We start from the raw sequence: 24,575 nt of genomic DNA, 5'->3' as shown, positions 1-24,575 counted from the left end.
AAGCCCGATCCCATCTGATCTCGGAAGCCAAGCAGAGTTGGTGCCGTAGGCGTAAAAAATAAAAAAAAAAAGGGATTGTCAGCTGACAAGGTCCTTGCAATCTAGGAGGTCAACCAAGGGTTGCCTCGCCTAAAAAATTAAAAAATAAAAATGATAAAATAGAAGCATTGTGTGACCCGGCAATTCTACTCGTGGGCTGCGCCCAAGAGAAATGAGAACGTTCACACGAAAACATGCACCCCGTGTGCATTCACAGGAGCGTGATCACAGCGGCCACAGGCGGGAGCAGCATACGTGTCCACCAGCGGACGGACGCATAAATGAGGGGTGGTGTGCCCCCACGGCGACCTTCATTCATGTGGTGTGCCCGCATGGTGACCTTTATTTCACAATAAGAAATGAAGTACTGATACATGTGACGACATGGACAAACCTCATGACATGCCAAGTGGAGGGAGGCAGTCACAAAGGGGACACGGGGTGAGAGTCCATTCATATGAAATGTCCTGGGTGACAAATCCGGGGAGACCGAGCAGCCAGGCGGTTGCCAGGGCTGGGGGTGGAGAAGGGTGGGTGTGGGGTGATGGCCACGGGGTCTGCCGTGAAGCTCACTGTGTCGATAGCCGCCTAGCTCTCAGTGTGCCCGAAGCCGCGGAGTCATACACTTTAATGGTGCGTTGTATGTACACGAACCGTATCAATGAACCTGTTCCAAATAAAAAGTTATCGAGACAGGAAATAGCCTTTATTTTTGTGTAAAATAGTGTTCGTAAAGTTCATCCTTCAGGAAAGAGGCGCAGGATACTGTCTTCGTTGTGGAGATAAAACACCCTAAGAATAAAAAATGACATCGCCAGCGGCAGCCTCTGAGACGGGAACTGGGGTGGGGACGGGCGCCACTGACCTTCCCCGCTGTTGCCTTGTTTTCTGTGGATGAATCGTTGCCTCCCCCTGACCTGTGCCTGGAAGACCCAGCCGCAGGTCCCGCCCGTCCGCCACCTCCCAGGCGTGTCCCCCTTGGCTCTCTCAATCGCGTGCCAATGCCTGAGCTGCAGACCCTTCCACCGGCCCTTAGGGACTCGTGCAGTGGCAGCAAACTCCTCCACAGAGGACATCACCCTCCCGGGCCTGGATGCTCGCCGGCGGTCAGAGGCCCAGGTGTGGGCGGGCTGGTGTCTCCCGAAGCCCCTCTCCTGGGCCTGCATGTGGTCACTCCCTGCCTCCACCTCACCCCCGCCACCGCGGTCACCCGTGCAGGCACAATTGTCTTCTCACCGGTCACTTTGGTCACTTCGGGCTCGTGCCTGCTGTGGACTAAATATTTGTGTATATCCCCGCCCCACCCCACCCCCACACAGAAGCATTTGTATGTTGAAATCCTGCCCCCGTGCGGTGGCACTGGGTGGTGGGGCCTCTGGGAGGGAGCAGGTCCCATGAGGGATGAGTGCCCTCAGGAGAAGGCCGGGAGAGAGCTGTCCTCCCGCCTGGCACGTGGGAAAACGAGCAGGAAGACTTTCAGACGGCGCATTGGAACAGGGGAGACAGAGGGCTCGACTCGGCATACGACAAAGCGCGGGGAGCAGAGTGGGGTGTCCCCCAGCTGTGTAGGTTCTCACTAAGCCCACCTAGCAGGGTTCCCACCGAAGGCAGGCTAAGGGAGAGGGGTGCGGGGTTCCTGCTGAAACTGGGCTGGGCAGGCCCTGACAAAGGGGGCCAGGAGCACTGGAGAAAGGCGCTCGGCGGAGCCTGAGCAGAGTCGGGTCCAAGAGAGAGTCTGGGCCTCATTCCACTTAGCCCCCTTTCAAACACTCTATCTATGGTTTCATTCTTAGGTTTGGGGCTCGAGACTCCAACGCATGCACTTGGGGAGGACACGGTTCAGCCCCTAACAAGGACCCACTGGAATTACGTCCGCCCCCTGTTGTGTCCAGAATAACCAGACCCAACTTGAGTGCTCTTAACCAGGAGACAGTTTATTAGCTGGCGGCTGTCCTTGCAAAGGAGCAGCCTCGAAATGCCAAGATACAAGGTTTTTAAGCCCCAAATCCCATTCCTCATTCTGTCTTAAACACAAAGGTCCATCTTTCTCCTATTCACTACCTGTCAACCCACTGGTCAGGTGTGCAAGCGGGAAGTACAGAAGCAGAAAGCTTGTGTTAGAATGTTATGTTCCTATGGGTGATTGCCTATGTTCCCATGGACAATAGCCAGTGTTCCCATGGGCGATGGCCAAACAGTAATTTTCAGCTTATATACAATTGATTATTTTTCATGCCACGCAAGCAAGCAGGGTTACACAGGCTAAAATTGGCAGTTAGCGTATGAGCTCATTGTTACAAGTTTCATGATTAACAGAATGTGGTTAGGGGTTCCAGAAACTAGGCCTAAGTTATAGACTTCCTTTGTCCAGTTTCAGGTTTTAATTATTCTTTAACCCTTTCACATTTCAGCAGGCCATTACACCCCCCAAGATGGGGGGGCGGGGATCAAGATGAGCCTGAAATGGCTCCTTGTGCCAAAAACAGGTGCCCAAAGGATGCCATGCAAACAACAACAAGACACAGGATCCAGCCTGACTGCTTTAGCATCAAAATAACCGCAAAATTATAGCCTATTTCGCAAGGCGAGACTCCATGGATCCACCTGACATGAATGAAGACGTAGAGGTTTACAGAGGGCTGGGGAGCGGGAGGCGGAGGGGAAGTGACTGCTCATGGGTACAGTGTTTCTTTTCGGAGTTATGAAAATGTTTAAATGGAGATCGTACAACTCCTTGCACACTAACCGTATATTGAAAACCAGTGGATGGTGCGCTTTCCATTGTAAACTATGCTTTTTAAATTTTTTTTTTAAGATCTATGAATCCGCACTGGCATAAATAAGTGAATAAATGGAGGAGAAGGAAAACTCCCACAGTGGAATGCCAAATCAACGTAGAAGGACTGATGGAATCAGAAAAACCACCCCTCGGCCACCATTTCAATGGAAATTGATTCAGACACAAGTCCGCCATGGAGGCTGGAACTAGACTGTGAGTTTGAGGCCGGTATTTACGTAGTTTCAAAGAATCTATGCAGAGAGTAAACATAGTAACTTTAGAGTGGAGAAACCAAATAGTCAAAGTTGACAAAGGCAGAGAAGGGACACGCAGACGGCGTGTGCCCCTAACAGGGCACAGTCACAAACTTAGCGTTGCTCCCACGGGCTTCAACCAAAGTTCACCCCGGGTCTAATTAATCACATCAGACAAATGCCTGGCCTGCACACTTCGAAAATGGCAATGTCTCAATGCAAAGTATGACCAGTGAAACACATGGTCAGGCACTGGCTGCGAAGGACAGTATGGGGACAACTGTTGATTAGATGACAGTTTTGCATCAATGTTAACTTTCTTTTGGTTTATTTAAAGACTTTCTTAAAGAGCAGTGTCCGCTTAACTTCATTTTGACAGTCGTATTAAATTTATTTTATGGAAAACAATTCTTTGCTTTTAGGAAATTTACAGTGAAGTGTTTAGGGGTAAGGGGACATCATGTCTGCAACCTACCCTCGACTGTTCAGAAAAACCAGGTAGATAATAGAAAGATGATAGATACTTAGATTCATACGCTACACACACACGCACAGAGGAAAATGTAACACAAATACAATAAAAATTTAACATTTGGAAAATCTGGGTGAAGGGCTCCTGGGAATTCTTTATTATTCTTGCCACTTTGCTGACAGTCTGAAAATCTGTCAACAATTTTGTGAAAAAAAGTTTTTGAATTTTAGTACTTGGGATGCCATTAACAAAATGCCCCAAACTTGGATGCCTGAAAGCAACACAACATTGCCTCGCATTTCCGGAGGCCAGGGCCCAAAGCCCAGGTGTTGGCAGGGCCGCGCGTCCTTGAGGACGTGGGGGTGGGCCTCCCTCCTCGTCCAGTGGCTGGCGGCGGCCTGACTCCCTTCTCCGCCTCTGGCCTCTCACCGTGTCTATGTCCACACTTCCCTCCTCCTATGAAGATACCGATGTGGCTTCACCTGGACTGTGCCTCAAAGAGCCCATTTCCTGGTAAAGTCCCTCACGGGCCCCGAGGCTGGTACCCGTCGGACATCAGGGACCCGGGCGAGTGTCTGGGAATTCTTTGGCACTTTTGCGACAGTCCGAAAGAAGGCCAAGATAAAGCAATGCGGAGCGTGATCGGAAGCCCCCAGGGGCCAACGTCCTTGAAGCCGAGGTCCAGATCCCAGCAGCCCCCCGAGCTCCGGTTCCTCTGACGGGAGCTGGTTCCTGCCCCAGGCACTCGCAGCGGCTGTCCCAGCCCGGAACGTGCCTCCCCTAGAACAAGGTGTGGCTCGGTCTCTGCTCATTGTCACCTGTCCCAAGAGATTTTCCCGCCAGCCTCATCTGGGACTCGCCCCTTCCTGTCCCTCTCCCCATTCCGTCGTCGGGCCTCTCGACGCCAGGTCTCACGAAAGGACATGTTATTGTAGGAGCCCCCTGGTTGGCCTCCTCCCCTGGAGTGGACACACAGGGGCAGAGACCCTGTCCCTTTGAGGTGGGCTCTATTTCCAGGGCCTGGGACAAGTGGGGGAAGGTGGCAGGGACTTACTAAATAATTGTGGACGGAGCCCAGGCACAAGGTGTCAGTAAAGTCACCCAATGAGTCCACCTGTGTCCAAGCCTAGCACACCCTCCTTGATTAGTGGGTCATTGCAGGTGGGAGACACTCAGGGTGAGGGGTTCTCCATCCACCCCGCCCGCAGAGCACACACGTGGAGGAGACTGTTGTTAGCTGTGGCCTCCCAGTGGCCCCTGGGCCCCTCCTGGCCGGCAGCCTTGGCATCCTTTGATGGGGACGGCCTGCGTGACATCTGTCTAAGTGCCTTTTGTGACTTCTGGCCAAGCCTCACGCGAACTCAGATTCCTTCTCCGTCCAGTGGGTGCGCCCCCCGGCTCAGCGGACAGGGGCGCCCGCCGGCAAAGCGCTGCGAGTCTGGGCACCAGGACGCGGGGCAGGAGCTAGATGCGGGGAAGCCCCGCGGGCCGAGGCCGCCCAGCGCCCGGGTGCTGAGCGCCTGCTGCGTGCGCGCGGGGCCGCCGCCTTAGGCCCCTGGGTCCCCGAGCCAGGGCCGCCAGGGCCACCAGGGCGGCGGCGCCCAGGCCGCGGGGATCGGGACGGGCGTGAGGGCGTCCGCCGGCGCCCATCCGCGGGGCCCGAGCGGCCCCTCCCTCGCCAGCGGCAGGTCCTCAACTCGCCCGTTTGTTACGCCGCGCAGAGCGAGCAGGCGGCCAAGGCAAACGGGATCGGGACATCGCGTACCCCGCGCTCGCAGAACCCCCGAGGCCGAACCCCCGAGGCCGCGGTCCTGGTGCGGCGGCCTGGGCGGGGGGCGGGGGGTGGGATGCCTAGGGGTGCGCCCCCGGGCGCGCGCGGCAGGGGCGGGGCGGAGGGCGGGGCGGCGCTCGGCGCCTCGGGATTAGCGGGTCGCCGGGCCTCCGCCCCCGCCTCTCGGCCAATCGCCCGCCCGCCACTCCCGGCCGCCCGGTCCCCCCGAGGCCCGCCAGCCCCCGGTCGGGTCTTCGCGCCGCTCGCCGCCGCGTCCGCCCCTTTCCCGCGCTGGGTCCAGGTGAGCACCGCCGGGCCCGGCCCCGCCGCAGCCCTGGGGTCCCGCGTCGCGCCCCCGCAGTTGCATCATCTGCGCGTGCCCGCGGCGGAGCTGGGCGGGCGCCCGGACCCTCCCCGCGCGGGTCCAGGCCGTCCTGAAGCCGGGGTTCAGCGCCCACGCGGCCGCGGGCCCTCACCCCAACTCCCGCGGCGGCGGAGCGGACGCGGGGCCGCGAGCCCGGAGCGCGGAGCTGGGACCTGGGGAAGGGATTTGGGGGAGATGCGCTGTAATGGTGCCGATCGTTGATTTTTCGCGGCGTTTCGGGTGGTAAATGGTTGTTTCGCGAACTGCTCCTTTCCGCCGATTGCGTGAAGCGTAAGTATCGAGGCAGCTGCGCGCGCGGGGGCGCGGGGTGTGCCCCGCACGCTCTCGGGTGGGGGAGGGGCGGGAGCAAAAGCAGCCCCCGGGTCACCTGGGGGTGTCTATTCCAAACTGTGTGTCCGAGCGCCCCTCCCGAAGGCCGGCGACGCCGCGGGGTCCTCCCACCTGAAACTCCCACTTTTAAAAGTTTACTGCCGTGCGCACCCCTGGCCCTCCCCAGCCCGCTCTGGGCCGACCGGCGCGCGTGCCGGGTGCCGGGCTGCCCTCAGGGGCGTCGGGACCCCAAAAGGGCCCTGCGGTGTAGAGTGCGGTGGGAGCGCGGGGCCTCCCCAGGCCGCACGTGCGTCGGTGCGCCCCGCGCTGTGGTCGCCGCAAGCTGAGCTGGGCGCGCCGGGCGGCGGCCTGCGGGTTCGGACCTGCGTGGACAAGCGACAGTCCCGTACAGTGCCTTTGGGTTCCGTGGGCCAGGTCAGTTGCGGTCTGTGTCCCCAGCAGCCCCTCACCTTGCCGGAGGTCGCTCTGGGGCGAGGCAAGTCGCCAAGAAAGTGACGCTCTGCTGCCTGCGTGCCCTGGGGCCGGGCCTCCGTGGGATCGCGGCCAGTCCCAGGACCCAGAGCGCGCCCACCGGCCAGGGCTCTGCGGGCCCGGGAGGTCTACTGGGGCCGTCCGCAGGCGACTTGGGGACACGACAGACGGGAGGCCCTCTCTTCTCAGCTTGCAGCTGGGGGCCTGGCCCAGGGTCCGCTGTGCGGATATGTGCCACGTTTCCTATTTCTCGTCATGCTTTTGTGGACATTTGCTTTTTCTTTCACCTTTGGCCATTGTGAATCGTGCTGTCGTGACTGTGGTGTATCCGTTGCCCTGTTTTTGAGTCGATGCCTTGGAGTGGGATTTTGGGGTCACACGGCTGCTCTTTGGTGAACCTTTTGAGGAACCACAAAAGTTCCTGCGTTTTCCTAGTTCTTGCTATTTGAATAGGGGGAGCCATTTAAATGGGGGTGTCCTGCCCCCTAGGGGCTGCTGAGCAGAAGCCCCCATCGCACCCCCCACCCCAGCAGCAGCAGATCCGGTTCTTCTGCAGCCTTCGCAGTGGCCTGAGGACATCTGTCCCCACCCCTCTGACAGACCGCAGCATGCCCTCCGAGACACCGCGAGCAGAAGAGTGGCCGGCGGGGTGCCCCCACCCCTCAGGGGCACACTCCAAGACGGGGAGCCTGGAGCAGGGGCCTTCGGGGGACAAGGACACCAAGGAGCACCTCTGGGTCAGTCCCAATGTCCCGAGCAGATGCTCCTGGCAGCTGGGCAGGCCCATCACCGACTCCCCGCATCACCACGCTACCCTGTAAGTCCCTGAGTGTGGCCACAAGACAGCCCGTCTGTCACCTGAGGGCAGGAGTTTGTTCCCTGGAAGCCACCTAGCCATGTGGCCCTCCCCCTTGTAATCATGGGTGGGCTGCAGGGCTGGGGGGCCCTTTGTAGACGAGCCCACCCAGGCTCAGAGGCCAGGCTTGCTCACCGTGCTGCCCAGCCCCTACGTCAGTGTCCAGTGAGAGCAAGTGCTGGATACAGAAATGCAAGTGCCCAAGTCACACGCTGGGAGTGACCACAGAGGTGAGGTTTCTAATGCAGGTCCATCAGGCCGCACGCTCGTGTTTGAGGTGAGTATGCGCATCTTCGGCAATTAGGATCATACATTTACCTTTCTACGCAACTCGAAATCCTAAACGTTTCTCCTGGCTGTGAAACATTTTTCGATAGTAGGCCCCGTTTGTGGTTGGACAGAGACTGTTGGCTGAATAAACCATAGTTTTTATAAGCCCTCTATTGGGTATTTAGCTGTTCGCAGTTCTCTTGTTACGAATAACTACAGTAGCAAACTGTCTGTTCACAGGGTCACTGCGTCCTTATTGAGCATCTGTGCTAAGTGTAGGGGATTAATCATGGGCAAAGAAAAAAAAAATCCCCGAGTCATCATGAAACTCACATTGAGCTCCCTAAGGTTTAGGATTATCTATTTCCTTAGAGGAATCTCACAGAACAAATGAGTGAAAGACTCTGTCTCTTAGATATTTGATTCTTAGTCTGTACATACAGTTCTACCAACTTCTATGATCACTGATTTCAAAATCAGAACTAGGGGTGGGCAGGGTGCACTCCTCAGTGAGGCCAATAGGTGGGAATGGGAATTTACAAACCCAGCAGCTCCAAGCACTAAACATCTGAATGCTGGGAGCTCAGCAGGTCAGGTTGGCCACCGGCCGAATGGGGTGAGCCCTCGGTGCCAGGACGAGCCAGAGCAGTGGGTGGAAGCTGGTGCGAGGCTGGGGTACAGCTCTGAGGTGGCAGGGAAGACAGACCCCCAGTCCCGAGGGCTGGGTGAGCGACCCTGGGTCCTGGGGCAGAAAGGACGCTGCTCTATCCAGGTTGCCAGCACCTCACATCTGCCCTGAAGGCCCCTCTTACAGAGCCGGAAGGGGTTGCCGTCCCGTCCCGAAGCTGAGCCCTGTGTCACCCGTCCCAGTTAGGAGGGAGCTGGGCTCCGCCCGAGTCTCGCCGGGGTTTACCTACTAGGAAGACATAAGACCCGGGTCTCCTGGAGGAGATAAGCCTGGGGGTCCTGATGGTGAAACCCCTTCGCCCCATCCCATGAGGTGACGAGACAGGGTGACCCCGCGGGTCGCTGCGGGGAGGGGGGTCCCAGATGGTTCTCAGGTGGGCTGGGCTCAGAAGATGGGCAGAGGGGAGGGCAGGCAAGGCCCCACCCCGGTGAGGAGTTTGGGGCTTATTCCAAGATGCCGTGGGGTGATTCTCCTGCAGGCCCCCCTCGCTGTCAGAATGAAAGCAGTTGAGAGAGGTGACTCTGGGGCCATCCTTGGTAAATTCTCTCCCTGGGCCCTTCCCTGGTCTTCTCAAGCGAGGAGATCCTCAGGTGGCTGAGTCAGGGACCCCGAGTTCCCAGCCTGCCCAGGACCCCCCATCCGGTGGCCTCCCTGACTGACCCAGCTGCCACCAGCTCTTCCCCACACGAGGCTGCGGGGCTTGACTTCTATCTGGTCTTGGCTCTGTCTAGTTAATGAATCAACCCCAGCCTGGCCCCGAGGGCCTGACCTCCAGAGTGTGGTCAGGAGCCCTTTGCCCTCAGCCCAGGCTGTCGCCTCACCAAGTCCTGCCTCTAGCTTGGCTACAGGGTGTCCCTTTAGCTCCCCCCACACTGCGAGGGAACAGTCGGACGCCAGCCTGTCTGTGGCCACATGTCTCCGCGTCCACCCAAGTCCCCACCCAGAATGCAGCATTCTTGCCCTCCTCAGAGCCCCTGGGGGGCTGGACCCCCTGGGGGAGGGCATCTAATGGGCCCCTGGGATGGCGACAGGCTCACCGAGGTCTGAGGATCCCAGGCGGTAGGTTATAACTCTGGGGGCGCAGGAAGCTCCTGAGTCTCTTAATTCAGGCAAGGTGTATGTCCTCCTGGGTGAATATTTGGTGAGCACGTCCTCAGCACCTAGGCCTGTCCCTGGGGGGGAGGAAGAAGCTCCACAGGGACATTCAAGAGATGCCTGTGTCATAGCACACACCTGAGTGCTGTCCCACACCCGCCTGTCACCTGTCACCAGCTTGTCAGGCGGAGAACCGTGTTGGGGGGTGGGGGGCAGTCACTGCAGTGTGAAGGGAGGCAGCTAGCCCGGCGGAAGGGAAAGCCCACTCTGGGCTGGACGTCCTCTGGGGGGCGGTCCTGACCCGGCCCAAGGACAGAGCGGCCAGCCCCAGGCCTTTCTTCTGCGTCTGGAGCATCACCGTGCTTCGCACCGCCTGTGCCCGGCTCTGCGCGTGGTGCCAGGCAGTCTGAGGGGTCTGTGCTCAGAGTCCACACCAGTATTTTGACCAAAGAGGAGAGAAGGCAGTGCCCCTGGTGTCAGAGGCTGAGCGAGCAAAGGAACTGGGGTCCCTGGTGACTGTCAACGAGGACGAGCCGGGACCCGGTGCCGTTTTAAAGCTGGTGTTTGCTTGACTCTTTCAAGTTAGAACTTAACACTCGCAAGGAGTTACAGAAACGATGCAGAGGTCCTGTGTCCCTTTCACAAGGCTGCCCCTGGATGACGTGCTGTCACGGTGCCTTTTCGAACCCAGGAAGTGACCTTGGTGCAGCTGACTATTAACTAAACTACAGATACTCATTTCATAGGTTTTTAGGTGTGTGAGTGTGTGTGTGTGGCTGTCACCTTTTTTCTTGCGTGTAGATTTGTGTGGTCATCACCCAGTTCCCTCATTAAAGCCAGTTCTTTGACTTATTTTTTGATTTATTTAAAAGAATGTGCTGGACTGCCAAGGCTGGTACTGTTTTGGTTTGTGTTTGTGAATAATCGTGAACTCCTCTGTTGTAGGGCAAAGCCCCCCAAAATCTTGCCAGATATCCTGAAGAAGATCGGGGACACCCCCATGGTGCGGGTCAACAAGATCGGGAAGCACTTTGGCCTGAAGTGCGAGCTCCGTGAGTGCCCGGTCCCCGTCCTGTGCTCAGCCCAGCGCGGGCTCGCGGGCCTGAGGGTGGGGTGGGCGGGCCCCGGAGCCCTCGCGGGGGTGACAAATGGCCAGAGCATGTCCTGTAAGAGCAGAAGGGATACGCGACAGGCTCACGTGCTGGAGGGTGACGGAGCGGGCTGCTCTGGAGCCGGGGGTCGGGGGACAGTGGCCTGTGAGGCGAGGCCTGAGGGGAGGGAGCGTGTGTGCGCGGCCGGGGGTCAGAGGCAGAACCCCAGCCAGGGAGGGCGGCCTCGCCCGGCCTCTGCAGGAGGCTGGCTCCCAGCACAGATGCAGCCGACGGTCCTAGACGCCTCTGGGGAGGAGCGGGCACCCTGCAGGCAGCTCCCTGTGACGATGGGACAGTTTTGTGATGAGGGTCCCTTCCCACTGGGCAGGAAGCGGTCATCTCAGTGTTGGCCCAGTTCCGTGGGGACGGACACTTCATCTGCTACTCATGAGACATGGGAACTGGGGGCTGTGTCTGGCCCCATCCTAGGTGAAGGAGGGGCTCATCCGAGGGTCTTCTCTGCCGTTCGGGGAGGGGGCTGCTCTGCAGGAAGCGGTTTCCAGGAACTAAGAGGCTGGGAGCGTTTCTTCATTGTCACTGTCTCCCGGGCACTGAGCCCATGGAGACTGCCGCTTTGTCACAGAGGACACAGCAGCTGCAACGGCCCTGGAGGGGGTCCAGGTTCCGGGGCGGCGTGAGCTGGAGGGGACAGATCCATCAGCGGACCTCGAGGGGGCCCGAAGGGGTCACGGAGTCCATGGCACCAGATGGCCGCTTCACCCGGGGGTGTCGCCCTCAGAGCCCTCCTCCTCTTCCCCTCTGGGGAAAGATTCTCTAGGGAAGCACAGAGCAGCACACGCTCCCGGGCACTGCTGGGCACACCAGGGTCCCGGGCAGCCCCAGAGACCCCAGGGCCCGGGGCGAGAGACCCCTAACCCGGACCCGGCAGGCACAGTAGCCCCAGGATGGGTTTTCATGTGTCCCTTTTACATGTGGACAGCCAAGGCTGATGGCTTACGCAGCTCGGTCAAGGGCCTCGGCCGGTCAGCGGGCCCCTGCCTCAGGGCTGCCGTCAGTGGGCGGGTGGGAGCATCTGCTCATACTCGGAGTGAGACCTGGGAGGGTCCCGTGCATGTAGGCACACGTGCGTGCACACGCGCACACACGCACAGCGGGAGCCTCTCCTGGCTGTAGGGGATGAGTCTGTCTAAGGGTGGGGTCTCAGGAACCCAGACAGACCCGGTTGGAGGCTGTTTGGGGTGTCACGGGCTGGCTCGGGGCCTCGGCATCGCAGCAACCCCCCACATGACCTCCCCACTCGACCCCCCACTGGACAGACACTGCATATTTTTAAGAGATCGGGAGGGTGTGCGGGTCGCAGTCCGAGGCTGCGACCCGGGGCTGTGGCTTCAGGGCACCGAGTCCCCTGGCTGGGGCCACAGGGCACGGCCGGGCCTTACGGGCGCATGGGGCAGATCGGCGCCTGCTGCATGTCCCACAGGTCACTGTGCTGCCCAACAGGGGGTTCTGGCCCATGGCCAGTGGGCAGCTCCTTGGGGCGTGCCCATCCCAGTCCCTCAGAGGTGCCTTGCGGTCCTCAGCGGGTGGGGGGCGGGCGTGGACAGACAGAGACCAGGCCTGTCCCTGTGCGGGCGGTGGGCAGTGGGGGTCGGCAGGTGTGGGGGGCCCGGGCCCTCCTCTCATGACCCGTCTCGCTCCCAGTGGCCAAGTGTGAGTTCTTCAACGCGGGCGGGAGCGTCAAGGACCGCATCAGCCTGCGCATGGTGGAGGAGGCCGAGCGGGCCGGGGTGCTCCAGCCCGGGGACACGATCATCGAGCCCACGTCCGGGAACACAGGTGCGTGCGGGGACGGCGGGCTGCCCCGGCCGTGGCCCGCGCTGGCGGGGCTGGCGGCCGCCTCCCCAGTCTGCTTTGCACGGGGCACGCGTGCAGCCCTGTGTCCCCGCCCTGCGTGGTCTGACACCCGGCAGCAGAGGCCCAGATGGGGTCTTTGAAGAGCCGGGCGGTCACCGGCTCCGTAGACGGCAGCGACCTCTGTACATTTATCTTCTCACGGTCTGGGGGCCCGGCCGTCCCTCCTGCGGTCCCCTTGGCACACGTGTGGACACCGTCTTCTCCCTGTGTCCTCACACGGTCGTCCCTCTGTGTGTCTGTGTCCTGATCACTGATGATTAGGGCCACCCTGGTGACCTCGATTAACCTCGCTTCTTCAAAGACCCCATCTCCAAACAGTCCCATTCTGAGGTGATGTGGGTTAGGACTTCGACATATTAATTTTCAGGGGATACAATTCAGCCCATAACCACCATCTGGCCTCCAAAATGCATGTCCTTTTCTCAAATGCAGAATATTCTCACCCCGCTCCCCACAGCCCCAGAGTCTAACTGCATCCAGCACCAACGCTACCAAGTCCGAGGTCTCTAAATGTCATCCACATCAGAGACAGGTCCCCTCCAGCCGGGAACGTGTGACACCAGACGAGTCACGTGCTTCCCAAATGCGGTGTGGGGACAGGCACAGGACAGACACCCGCATCGCCAAGGGAGCGTTGGGAAGGGAGGGGGTGGCAGGTCCCCAGCAAGCCTGATGCCTCGGCGGGCGATTCCACGAGATCTTACGGCTCGAAGTGGTCTCAGTGGTTGGGTGTCCGTCCTCAGGACGATGGCCCTGACCCCTTCGGGACCCAGGAGGAGGCTGCCTTGTCCCCAGGCCTGTGCCCTTAGGGCCGTGGGGGGAATGGCCGCCCTGTGGGCAGAGGGGACGACGCGGGGCTGCAGGGGCAGGGCTCACCGTGTGCGGTCCCCAGGGATCGGGCTGGCCCTGGCCGCCGCCGTGAAAGGCTATCGCTGTGTCATCGTGATGCCGGAGAAGATGAGCACGGAGAAGGTGAGCCCGCAGGTGGCTCGGGAGGGCGGGGCTGTCCCCTGGGACCACTGCCCAGTGCAGGAGGCCGGCGGGTGACGGCGGCGTCCCTCGGCAGGTGGACGTGCTGCGGGCCCTGGGGGCCGAGATAGTGAGGACCCCCACCAACGCCCGGTTCGACTCCCCCGAGTCACACGTGGGTGTGGCGTGGAGGCTGAGGAACGAGATCCCCAATTCTCACATCCTAGACCAGGTGAGGTGTGGGGCGGGGTTGAGTGCACTCGGAGTGTGGGCCGCAGTGGGCGCTGGGGTGGGGGGGCGCCACACCTGCAGCAGGACTGGGGGCTGCACGGGTGACCGACGCTGCGCACGGGCACACGGCCCTGGCCTCCGCGGCCAGCAGGTCGGTGACCTCCGGCTCTCGGCTGCCAGGGCCTCAGTGTGGCACGCTGAGCGGAGACGCCCTTGGCCGGGGACCCCGGAGCCTCCGCAGGCGTGAAACACACAAAGGCCTTTTTACTGGAAGGTCCTCTGTCCGCTCGTTTCGCTTCCGGGTTAGAAATCACGTCTCCGGGAGAACTGGGGTGGAGGTTTCCTGTCTGCTGAGGCTTCTAGGCCCCGGCCCCTGAGCCGCCGGGACCAGCCCCCTGCACGGATGCCCTGCGGCTGCGGCCAGCCCAGCGCCTTTGACCTTGACCCGGTGGCCCTTGCTCTGTCCCCCCAGTACCGCAACGCGGCCAACCCCCTGGCTCACTACGACAGCACCGCGGAGGAGATCCTGCAGCAGTGTGACGGTCTGTGCCCTGAGCCCCGAGCCCGCCCCTTTGCTGCCCTCGCTGCCGCCCTCCCTGGTTGCCGGGAGGTGGGGTGGGGGGCACCAGCCTCAGCAGCTCCTTAGCAAACTCCTCGTCACCCTTCACGCCCCAGGCCCAGCGTCCCCTCTCTGGAACGCTTTCTCGAGCATCTCCGCAGAGTGGTTCCTTCCCTCTGCTGTGCTCTCGGAGCTGGTCCGCCTGTCCTGAGCGCCAAGCGTGCCCAGCAGTCTGGCCTCAGGGCGCCAGTGTGTCCCAGGCTGCAGCGGGGCTCACGGCCGGGGCTTCGCGGCGCTGACTGGCACTGGGCATCAAGCCCCAGCTTGGCGCTGAATTCCACCTTCAGGTCCTCACTTCCAGGCCCCACGGTGACGTCAGCTCACTGTCTGGCCGGGGGCTCCCCGGAATCTCTCCGTGCAGCCAGTGTCCAGGCCCAGGGGGCCCTGATGTTTTCTGATGGGCTGAGATTTTGGGGGGCGTGGCTGGGCGGCGGGCACCCTGGCTTCCTGTTTGGAGTTCAGAGCTGGCATCGGCTTCAGTGTTCTGTGCCCAGCAGCCGGGCAGCAGAGCCCAGGCATTCACTCGCCCGGGTTTTATGTGTGAGAATTCTCCCGTTTGGCAAAAACAGCCCGCCGCCCCGGCTCGGGGCCTCGCACAGACTTGTCTGCAGGACGCCTGGGCTGGCGCCGGGCAGCGGGAGAGCCCAGACGGCTTCTGAGCCGGATTTGTTCTATTTCCTTTATGATTCAGTTTACTTCATCACCCTGTCCAAACCCAAACACATAAGGAGGGGTCGTGGCCTCCCCGGGCCCCGCCCCCCAGCAGCCACTGCACGGGTCCGTCCCACACTCCCGCCGGGCTTGACGGGGTCACACCGAACCAGAGCTCAGTGGCCGCATGCCGCTTAGCAGCCGGCGTTCACTGGGACCCTGGGGCTCTACGCTCCTTGAAGACAAAGGCCCGCGATGGGGGGCCGTGGGGACCGGAGAAGCGTTGTTTCTGCGGCCTCGGGGCCCTGCCCTCCCTCGAGTTGAGTGTGTTCCCGCTTAGGATGCTGTCCCTGATGCGGCTTCTCCCCATCAGGGAAGCTGGATATGCTGGTGGCTTCAGTGGGCACGGGCGGCACCATCACGGGCATCGCCCGGAAGCTCAAGGAGAAGTGCCCGGGGTGCCAGGTGAGTGGGCGGGGCCGCGGCCTGCCCCGGATGCCAGGTGAGTGGGCGGGGCCGCGGGGGGCCTGCCCGGGGAGCAGGGGCACCCCGTGACCCGGCACCTAGGCGCTCTGACCAGCCGGACACGGGAGAGCGGGTTTGAGAAGCTCGGAGCTCGTGGATTCCGGTCCTGCGCCTGCCCCACGGGGCGCCCGGGGCTCAGGGTTGACGGTGGCCGGGCGGGGCCTTGGGAAACACCAGGCTGCTGGCGCTGAGTCGTTCCCTCCCGCCCACCCCTTCTCAGCTGTTTAGGGAATGGTCAGTGCCCGGTGCCCCCCTCGTCCACAAGGCTCAGCTGTCACCCGGGCAGTCTGCTGGGCCGTCTTGAGACATGCGGTGGCCGCTTCCCCCATCCGTCCCCGTGAGCTGTCCCAGCCCATGCCGTGCCTGGGTCCCTGGGTCCCGCCCGGGAGCGAGGCCTGCGTCCCACGGACGGGTCTCGGTGGTGACCTCGGCCACTCCGAGGATGCCGCATGCCCAGAGGGGCCTTGCCGGACAGAGCCCCAACGCTGTCCCTGCAGATCATTGGGGTGGACCCTGAGGGCTCCATCCTCGCCGAGCCGGAGGAGCTGAACCGAACAGAGCAGACGGGCTACGAGGTGGAGGGGATTGGCTATGACTTCATCCCCACGGTGCTGGACCGGGCGGTAGGTGGTGCCATGGGGACCACGGGGACCGCGCAGCCCTCAGCTCACCCTTTAACCGGCTCGGGGGTCTGCTCGCCGGGCTGACTGACCACGGGCCCCCGGCCTGGCTTTCCCACCGGGGGTGCACACAAACGAGTCCCGTACAGCAGGGACGAGGATCGTGACCTCGAAGGTCAAGACCAGGTGACACGGGCACAGTATCCAACTGTGTGCTGTGACCGCGCTGGGCACAGACACCCCAGAGGTCCAGCCTTGGCCCAGGCGCCCAGGGTCTCCATTGCTATGTGCAGAACACAGGGGACCGGGGAGACGCAGGACGCTCCGGGCGTGCGGACGAGGGCGGGGCCACGTCCACTGAGGGTCACGGCCACCTGGACGAGACAGTCTGCGAGGTCGCACGCTTGGCTGTGGCCCCCCGCCCTGCACGCCTGCCCAAGCCCCCCTGCTTCCTGCCGCAGGTGGTGGACAGATGGCTCAAGTGCAATGATGAGCAGTCCTTCGCCTTCGCCCGCATGCTCATCTCGCAGGAGGGGCTGCTGTGCGGTGAGTGGCCGGTGGGCTGAGGGGCAGACGGGTGCTCGCCCTCTGCCAGCTCCCAGAGCAAACGCGTGCGGGCACCCTCGTACTGAGGCTGCGTGAAAGCAGTGACCGTGCTCGGCCGGGCACCGTCCGCTGGCCCCGGGCCTTCAGGGGGTCACCCTGCCTGCCCTCTCCGTCAGCGGGTCACTCCCAGCGAGGCGGGAGGCTGCGTCGAGCACCCCGCCCAGCGTGGCCGGAGCCCTGGGTCAGTGTCCCAAGTTCCTGGGAGTCCTGTGGCCCGCGTGCTCTGTGTCCGTGCTTAATGGCCTCGCTGAGAATGGCGTGTGGCATGCAGCCCCGCGAAGGGAGGGGCGTGAGCTGTGAGGGGACACGGCTCGTCTTGGTAGCGTGACAGCAAAGGGGGCGCTGGCCTTGCACCCAGCAGAGGCGGCAGTGGGGTCGGGCATGGCCTGCGGGGAGCGTCCTGCCAGCCGTCACCGGGCACCCACATTAGGGCCAGAGTGCTCTGGACACAGGTTTTCCCTCAGCCTGGCATCGTCCTTGGGCTGGGCCCCCATCCGCGGGGTCTGCGGCTGGGACTGGCGGCCGGGAGAGGCCAGGCGTGTCCAAGGGAGGCCCGAGGCCCTGCCTGAGTAGACGAAGGAAATGGCCTGGCTCATGTCTTGGGGGCTTACATGCAGAGAGCGGACACGTGCACACGCGCAAGCGAGAACTCCGTGTGGGGAGGTGACACGCAACTCTCTATGTCACGGCACGTTGGGGGCGGGGGCGCCGGGAGCGGGGGCGTGGCTGGTAGGGAGGAAGCCCCTTTTGACTGCAAAAGGAATTCCAAAACGATGTCCTGAGAAGCAGTTTGTGCCTCGTAATGAGGGATGCTCAGTGCTGAATCTCACCCGGTCGCCACTGCCAGTGGGACGTAAGCCCAAGTGCTCAGTGCTACTCGGGCCACGTGGTGACTTTCAGGGAAGGGCCCTGGTCCTGCGGATCAGATGGTGCCTCCCTCAGCTCAGCCCAGGGGGGTAGGTGAGCACGGCCACCTCCAAGGATCTGCCCTCTGGCTGTGACTCAGGGCTCCTGGGCGTCACCTGTCTCAGGGGTGGCTGTGTGTGGCCAGTGACAGGCAGAGGGACCAGAGACCCGCTGTCCCTGGGCTCGGTCAGCGCTCAGACATCTGCCTGGGGGCTCGGCCCACGGGCCTTGCCCGTCGTGGCCTCACCTGGCTGAGGGGAGCCTCACTGGCTGCAGGGTGACCGTGTCCAGGTGGCGGGTCCGCCATGAAACCCTGAGGGACAGAATGGAGACGGGCAGTGAGAAGCGGGGGTCCCCCCAGCACCCCGAGGGCGGCTCCTCCCCCAGGCAGCCTTCCAGGTGTCTCCAGGCGTGCGCGCGCACACCCACACATGGCCTTGGGCAGGTCTGACTCGGCGCTCTCGGCAGGTGGCAGTTCTGGCAGTGCCATGGCGGCGGCGGTGAAGGCCGCCCAGGACCTGCGGGAGGGCCAGCGCTGCGTGGTGCTCCTGCCCGACTCCGTCCGGAACTACATGTGAGGGGCCCGCCCCTCCTGCTGGTGCCTCCTTGGGTGCCGGGCCGCTCCCGCGGGGCCTCCCCTGACATCTGACGGCGGTGGGCGAGAAGGGGTGGTCCGTGACCCGCGCTCTGCTCCCACCCACCCCCGGCCAGAGCCTGTGTTTTCTCGGCCTGACGCACCCCTCTCTGGGGTCTTCCGGACTCGCTTGAAGTCAGGGCGTGACCATGGCAGCCTCGTGCTTGGAGTGCCTGTCCGCTGGCTGGCAGCCTGCCAGGGTCACCCCAAAGCATGGACCCTAGTTGCTCTGCACCAGGCTTCTGGGGCGGGGGAGGGGCAGGGACCTGAAGGAATCCCCCCACACCGTGCCCTTGGGGTTTTCTCCAGACAGGGCTATGGAGGGTCCATATCTGATGGGCTCAGCCACCCCTGGTGGGCGCCCCACGTTGGGGTTTCAGGGGCGGGTGGCTCGTGTCTGGGAGCCCACTGCTGAGCTGCCCCATTCCACGTGAGAACACGCGTGTCCCGTGTGCTGGGCTGGCCCGCTGTGCATGCACACGTGGGCGTGAGCTGCGAGGGTGTGCCGGCATGGCGTGTCGTGGGCACGGGGCACTGGGCTTTCCATGAGGACCGTGCCCCTCGGTGTGGACGCAGCCGAGACCCTCTGCCAGGCCCTGCTCACCTCCCAACACCTGCAGGTCCAAGTTCCTGAGTGACAGGTGGATGCTACAGAAGGGCTTCCTGAAGGAGAAGGACCTCACGGAGAAGAAGCCCTGGTGAGGACGTCCCACGCCAGGCTGGTCGTCCCATGGTCCCCCGCGCGATGCTGCCCGTGTGAGCATTCGTCCTCGACGTCCACCTTCCGGCTCACGCCTTCCCTGCCCTGCCGTCTCCCCGCAGGTGGTGGCACCTCAGAGTTCAGGACCTGAGCCTGTCGGCTCCGCTCACGGTGCTGCCCACGGTCACCTGTGAGCACACCATCGCCGTCCTCCGAGACAAGGGCTTCGACCAGGCGCCTGTGGTCGACGAGTCGGGGTCAGTCCCGGCCTCTCGCGTGGACCCCACAGCTGGCCAGCCGGCTTGGGCCACTTTGCACAGAGGTGCCCAGAGCTTTGGACCAGCTGTCGTGCATTGTGTCCCTGAGCAATGGCCGGGCCGGGGGCCTGGCCACATTATCCCCTTGGGTCTTAGCACTTGGGTCCCCTGCCCCTGCACTCAGTGCGAGCACGGGAGGCAGGTGGCAACAGCTGGCCCTGCCCTGAGGGGCTGTCTGACGGGAAGGCACGGCACACGGGCCTGGTGGCCACCTGTGACAGCGTCCGACGGAGGGACTCAGGCGCTCGTTGGGTTACTGTCTGCTCACACTGGACGGGCAGACCTGGCAGGGCCTTGGCCAGTGCTGCCCGCTGGCCGTGACCGCAGACGCGGGGCAGGTGGTGTGGGCGTGTGTCACGGCCCTGACGCAGCCCCACCCCCGCTCACCCAGGGCGATCTTGGGGATGGTGACGCTGGGGAACATGCTGTCCTGCCTGCTCGCCGGGAAGGTGCAGCCGTCCGATCCGGTCCACAGAGTCATCTACAAGCAGTTCCGACAGGTATGAGGCCCGCTTAGCCGGGGTGCGGGCGCCAAGACGCGGCTCTGTCCTCGGAGGCAGGCCCAATGCCACCATGCCAAGGCCAGGTCCCCGCCGTGCCCCGGGCCGCAGCGGGCTGGTGCTGCAGGCACCCCTCGGAGCTGCGAGTCTGAGGATTCACCCCAGCTTCTCAGGATTCAGCCCGGCCCTGTGGGCAAGGGCCGCGTCCGGAGGGTCCGCCCTCGCCCTCTGTGCTCCGGCCACGTCTGGGCCTCAGCAGCCAGGGCCTCAGCAGCCAGCCCGGCGAGCGCCTGCCAGCTGGGCCTTGTGGCTCAGCCTCCTCTCCCCGTGCCGCGTCCATTCAGAAACGCACCAGTGCCCCGTTGTTTAAGAACTAGACTGTTCTCGAAAAGCACGGTGTGGCCCCTTGCTGTGTAAGGGCTGGTCAGACCCCCGAGGTCTCCTTGGGTCAACGATGGCCGCCCTCTGATGGGCCAGACGCTGCTCTCGGTGTCCCCGAGGCCGTGCCATCAGTCGTCCCCTCTCCCTGGTCCCAGTTTTCACCTCCCAGTGAGTGCAGCAAAGGTTAAGCCCCGACCTGGGAATGAACTTGACCTTCCTTTTCCCGTCTCTCTCTCTCTCACACACACACGCACGCAGTCAAAATGCCACTAGGTCCCGTATTTGTCGCCACTGCCACCCCTGCTGTCCCTGCAGTGGCCCCCATGTCCCGTAGCCCCCCGAGCGGAGAGGCTGGGGCGTATCCATCGCGGTGACACGCTGAGTGGGGGTGTGGTAGGCTCGCTCCACTTTCTGTGCTTGTCCCTTAACTTGTGGTTGACATTCCCGATCGCTTAGAACTAGAAAGACCTTTTAAAATGCAGCTGGCCTCACGTGGGTTCGACCTGCAGAGAAGTCGGCAGCGTCCCCAGGGAGGGGCATGTCCGTCCTCACCTGAGCGCAGCTCTGACACGTGGGTGCCGGCAGCGACTCTGACAAGCTCCCCGAGGGCCAGGGAGGTATAGTCATGAGGCCTCAGATGCGACTTTTAAAAGAACAGGAGACACAGGTTGGGGCCACTTGGGTCTCTTGCCCTCTGCATCTTCCCCTCTGCATCTGGTCACGTGACTTCCTGGCGCCACGGCAGCTGGGCGGAGAGACAGGCCCTGGCGTCGTCCCCACCCACGTCCACGGTCTTCCCCGAGCTGTGAGCTGTGCCCGGTGCCACTGCAGGCTGGGCGCTGCCCTTGTGGGGACGGGGGGGTTCAAGTGGCCTTTCCCCAGGGAGGGTCTACGTGGGACCTGCCTAGACTGGACGGAAGGGGCCAGGGCGGGCTTTGCACACACAGGGCCTCTGGGTCAGTTGGCGGTGACTTGAGGATCGAGTGGGGTGACCAGCCTGGAGGTGGGGGTCACTGTGGGTCAGCCGGGCCCGGTTCCACCTGGGCGAGGACCCAGGTCTGTGCCTTGGCTGGTGTCCCCAACCCCACGTGACTGGCTCCAGGCTTCATGCTCCCCAGCTTCACTTTCCGCGGAGGCCGCAGGCACGTCCACTTGCACTTCCCCTGAAAGCTGGGCTGTAAGTGCCCGTGACTCGTCTGTGGAGCAGGCAGGACAGAGAAAGTCCCCGCGTCCCCCGCCCCCTTTCCGCTTCCCGGTGGTCACGCTCGTGGGTGGCAGGGTTTGTTAAGGATGACAACGGCTATTACGAAGTCCCTCGTTTACATGAGGGTTCGACCTTACGTCCAGCCGTTCATGGCTGTGACAAGTGTGGAGTGATGTGCGCCCGTCCCAGCATCCCAGGATGGCCCTGTGTGGCCCTGCACCCCGCATCCTGCCCGTTCCACTCTCCGCCCCCCCCCAACCCCGGCGACCACGGATCCTGAGTGTCACCTTCACCAGGACGTCCTGGCGTTGGAGTCGTGAGGGCCGCCTCTCCCGCACTCAGCGACACGTGCGGACTGCTCCCCCGTGTCTTGCCCCGGTTCGGTGGCCCAAGGGCCCCTCTGTGCGTCATGTCACACTCTGATTCCTGCAGTCACAGCAAAAGGCCAGGGGGGAGCCAGAGTGGCGCCTGGCCGCCCCGTGGCCTCGGGCCTCCCACCGAGGCTGGCTGAGCTGACCACGGCTTTTCTTCCAGATCCACCTGACGGACCCGCTGGGCAGGCTGTCGCACATCCTGGAGCTGGACCACTTCGCCCTGGTGGTCCACGAGCAGATCCAGTGTGAGTGGGTGGGCTGGGTGGGCGGGGTGTGGAGGGGGCCCTGTGGGGTGGCACCCCGAGGCCCAGCCCCCCCCGCGTGCGCTTTACTACCAGGAGGCGGCGCTGGTCCCTCGTGGCATCTGGGGCGTCGATGGTGCTGGCCTTCGGCACCCCCAGCCTTGGGCATGGACGGGGGGAGCCCGCGAGGGCGAGGGCTGTGGATTCAGGAGGGGGGCGCACCCTGGGGGCCGAGCCTAACGCCTGCCCCGTCCTTGGCTCCACAGCGCGGGACCAGGCCCTGGCAGGAGGTGGGGGGCCGGCAGGTACGTACGCCCGCCGCCCCCCCGGAAACACTCCAGGGGCAGAGGGGGCGTCCGGGTCCCAGACCCCGAGCCTCGGGGGCTCTTCCCTGCACCTCTCATTTACACGCGTTTAACCAAACCGCGGTACGAGTTCCAGTTTTGGGGTCCGTAACTCATGCTGTGGACACGGCCACGCCTGACGCTGCTGTCCACGGCAGCTCCGTGCTGTTGGCAGAGCCACAAGGTTATAACAGAGCACTCGTGGCCGCTTGTGAAGGTGGCCGACCCCGCCATGCCTGCGTCCCTGAGGGCCTGGCGGCCTGGTCGCTGAGGCTGCAGAGACTGCCCTTCCTCGCGGGGGACGCGCCTCTTCAAAGTGCCCCTTTGCCTAGAAGTCCCTGAAACGTGGGTAGCTGGTCTCCAGGCTCCCCCACCCCTGCCCTAGGGACAGATGGCCATGGAGGTGCCGGGGTGGGGTCTGACGAGATGAAAGGCGACCTGGGCACTCCCCCCCGCCCCCGTCCACCCGGTGCTCTGTGCACCCCAGGATGACTGCATCGGTCAGGGCTCTCCGGAGAGATAGCGAACAGGATGTGCGTGTAGAGATCTGTGATGAGGACGTGCTGTGACAGGCTGGCAAGTGCCACGATGGGCCGGCAGGCTTGGGACCCAGGGAGAGCCAAGGCAGGAATGTCCCCTCACTCAGAGCGCCAGCCTCTGTTCTATCCGGGCCTTCGACTGCTGGGACGAGGCCCACCCACGCGGGCGGGGGTCCTGCTTTACTCGCCCTCCCGTTCCCGTGCGGACTCATCCTGGAACACCCAGAGCGACGTCCCACCGAATCTGGGCGCTCTGTGGCTCCGTCACGTTGACGCACAAAATTAACCATGTCAGCGGTCATTCCGAGCCTGAGGACAGTCCCGGGCCAGAGGTGTGAGTGGTGCTGGCATTTGAGTCCTTGGCACCTGGGCAGATGCACGGGCCGAGTCGCGAGGCCCTCGGGCGTCCGCTGATGGACACGGCTCCGGGGCCGGCCCCTGCTCTCCGCAGCATCACCCATGCAGCGCACGTGGGGACGTGACACCCGCTGGGTATGCGTGGGTGCCACCCACATCCCGTGGCGCACGGGTGCCCGTGCACCCGGCAGGCTCAGGGCCGCGGGTCCGGCTCTGCCTCCAACAGTGCCTGGGGGGTGCGGCTCGTGTCCGGGCGCCCGTGACCCACGGCTTTGTTCCCTCCTCAGACCACGGCCACGGGGCGTCCAGTAAGAGGCAGATGGTGTTCGGGGTCGTCACCGCCATCGACCTGCTGACCTTCGTGGCCGCCCGGGAGCGGGCCCAGAAGACGGAGCCGGCGGTCGCACCGGAGCCCAGAGCGGGCGGGGCAGCGGCGCCCCTCTGAGCCCCCACGCGCGCCGCCCGCGCTCGCTCCCGTGAACACGGGACAGAAGCGCGTGTGCCTTTCGCCTGGCGCTGGCACTTTGCTGTCGCCGTGATGCCGAGCCCGGGGCCGGCAGAGACGTCACGGTTTCCCTCTCCTAACCCCGGGACCTGAGGGCGCCTGCGGTTCATTAGGTTAGACACGCTTTCCCTGACTTCCTCTCCGAGTGTTTCAACAAGGAAATCGTAGAGAACTCGGCGAGCGAGCCACCCGTGCAGTGACCGGGCAGCGTGGACTCGGCCGAAGGCGGAAGGAAGTGCGTTTTCCAGAGAAGGGTCCAGAGCGGCGGCTCAGGAAGCGTGCGCTGGCTCCGACCCCCTCACAGCCCGGCGTCTGCTCGGGTTGGAGGGGCTGGAGTTTTGGGGGCTTTTTAAATTGAGGTCCAATTCACGTACCTAAAATGAACAAATTTTAAGTGTACGATTCGGTGGCATCTATTAACATTCATGATGGCATTTATTACAGCCACATCCGCCAAGTTCCGAAATGTTGTCATCGCCCCGTTAGGCGCTCATTCCCCTCCCCCCTTCCCTCCGCTCCTGTCTCTGTGGATTTACCTGCTGGGGGCACGTCAGATAAATGGGAATCGCACGGCCTGTGGCCTTTTGTGTCTGGCTTGTTTCATTTAACGGGACGTTTTCGGGGTTCGTTTACATCGTAGCAGGTATCGCTACTTCGTTCCTTTTAATGGAATAACCCTCCACTGTGTGGACAGAGTACCTTCTGTCTATCCGTTCATCAATCCATGGACACTCTGGCTGTTGTGAATTGTGGCGCCGTGAACATTCATGTGCAAGTCTTTGTTCGAATGACTGTTTTCAGTGGTTTCGGGCGTAAGCCAGGACTGGGATCGCTGGGCCACGTGATGACGCTGGTTAATCGTTTAAGGGCCTGCCAGAGTGTTCCACGGCGGTGGTACCGTCTCACAGTCCCGCC

At 62.7% G+C, this 24,575-nt stretch overlaps 1 protein-coding gene across 3 annotated transcripts; it reads left to right on the top strand.

Annotated features, from left to right (window-relative positions):
* Nucleotides 1-5,460: 5,460 nt before the first annotated feature.
* Nucleotides 5,461-24,240, top strand: CBS (cystathionine beta-synthase). 3 transcript variants are annotated; one of them, XM_039857776.1, is made up of 17 exons: nucleotides 5,461-5,616; nucleotides 7,102-7,318; nucleotides 10,356-10,462; nucleotides 12,224-12,358; nucleotides 13,329-13,408; nucleotides 13,503-13,637; nucleotides 14,109-14,178; nucleotides 15,280-15,371; nucleotides 15,929-16,054; nucleotides 16,513-16,597; nucleotides 18,032-18,137; nucleotides 18,818-18,895; nucleotides 19,020-19,154; nucleotides 19,606-19,714; nucleotides 21,834-21,918; nucleotides 22,182-22,220; nucleotides 23,443-24,240. In XM_039857776.1, the coding sequence occupies exons 2-17, from the start codon at nucleotides 7,110-7,112 to the stop codon at nucleotides 23,598-23,600; spliced, it is 1,749 nt and encodes a 582-aa protein (XP_039713710.1). In that variant the 5' UTR covers nucleotides 5,461-5,616; nucleotides 7,102-7,109; the 3' UTR covers nucleotides 23,601-24,240. The 3 variants fall into 3 exon arrangements, with proteins under 3 accessions (XP_039713710.1, XP_039713711.1, XP_039713709.1); XM_039857777.1 differs by lacking the exon at nucleotides 5,461-5,616 and adding an exon at nucleotides 5,773-5,970; XM_039857775.1 differs by lacking the exons at nucleotides 5,461-5,616; nucleotides 22,182-22,220 and having other exon boundaries at nucleotides 7,082-7,318.
* Nucleotides 24,241-24,575: the final 335 nt, after the last annotated feature.

The sequence above is a fragment of the Pteropus medius genome, unplaced genomic scaffold, assembly GCF_902729225.1.
Source record: "Pteropus medius unplaced genomic scaffold, Ma_sr-lr_union100, whole genome shotgun sequence".
Classification (NCBI taxonomy): Eukaryota; Metazoa; Chordata; class Mammalia; order Chiroptera; family Pteropodidae; genus Pteropus; species Pteropus medius.
This window is presented reverse-complemented; position numbering and strand designations above follow the sequence as displayed.

Excerpts from the sequence above, each read along its gene's own strand:
- CBS (XM_039857776.1), top strand. The coding sequence starts at position 7,110 with ATGCCCTCCGAGACACCGCGAGCAGAAGAGTGGCCGGCGGGGTGCCCC. Across the intron at positions 18,896-19,019 it reads CTCACGGAGAAGAAGCCCTG|GTGGTGGCACCTCAGAGTTC; the intron begins GTGAGGACGTCC and ends GTCTCCCCGCAG. Across the intron at positions 19,155-19,605 it reads CCTGTGGTCGACGAGTCGGG|GGCGATCTTGGGGATGGTGA; the intron begins GTCAGTCCCGGC and ends CCGCTCACCCAG.